Source organism: Populus euphratica, unplaced genomic scaffold (assembly GCF_000495115.2).
Source record: "Populus euphratica unplaced genomic scaffold, PopEup_1.0 scaffold1335.1, whole genome shotgun sequence".
Lineage (NCBI taxonomy): Eukaryota > Viridiplantae > Streptophyta > Magnoliopsida > Malpighiales > Salicaceae > Populus > Populus euphratica.
The window spans coordinates 50,543-51,407 of record NW_011501193.1 but is presented as its reverse complement, the minus strand read 5'-3'; the positions used below and the strand labels follow the sequence as shown (position 1 = coordinate 51,407).

Here is an 865-nt window from a genome sequence, read left to right as displayed (position 1 = left end):
TTTTAAGGGAGGGTATAATTGGTATTTCGTTCAACACAGGGCAACGAAATATCTTCAATTCTCGAAGGCGAGGAAATGTACACGCAGCCCATTGCTCTAATCCCTCCATTGAATCCAAAGTCAGCGTCTCCAAAGATGGGAATGGATTCTGCCCATCTCCATACACATTGCTGTCAATACTCTTCACACCATCCATTCCCCGTAATACAAGACTCTTGAGCAACTGTAGTTTCCCCAATGGTGGAAGTTGTTCACAGTTGGGAAATGCTGATAGCTCCATCTCTACCAGATTTGGTAACGTCATGTTCAAGTTCATCATCCAATTAGGAAATCTTGAACCTCCATATCCACATATCCTCAACTTCTTCAGATTTGAATGAGGTTGAAGCCCTTCAAGGACCTCCTCGTCATTTACCTGAATAACCCTCTTTCTTTCTTGTGGTGGCCCATATGACCCAGGGCTACAAAGGTAATCTCCTTTACCATGCCAAGAAAGAGTCAGTGATGAAAGAGCATTCTTCAACTTCAAATTGGCACTTGTGGCATCTTTTAAATTCTTAACATTCACAAGATCTGCGATACTCAATTCACCAGCAAGATTATTCAGCCCTTCCAGCTCACTTATGCGACGACCATTCTCCCCACCCACAATGAACAGGGTAAGTTTTCGCAGGCATATCAATTGCCCCATTCCAGCTGGCATAAATCGAAGTGAAGAACAACCCGTTATGTCAAGATAGACAAGACTTTTCATGTGCTTCATACCTTTTGGTAATTGGATGAGTTTTTCGCAGCGTCTCAGATCTAGTGTCTGGAGGTTTTGGAGTGAGGTTGTACTTTCAGGCAGTGTTATGATACTGGAGTA

The 865-nt window shown here is 43.0% G+C and overlaps 1 protein-coding gene across 1 annotated transcript in view; it reads right to left on the bottom strand.

Moving 5' to 3' along the window:
* Window positions 1–37: 37 nt before the first annotated feature.
* LOC105117420 (putative disease resistance protein RGA1) overlaps window positions 38–865 on the bottom strand; it is a gene marked incomplete at its 3' end in the record, with an annotated part of 2,259 nt that continues 1,431 nt past the window's right edge. The window contains exon 2 of the mRNA XM_011015081.1: window positions 38–857. Coding sequence (XP_011013383.1) covers window positions 38–857 — 820 coding nt within the window. The remainder of the gene's footprint in view (window positions 858–865) is intronic.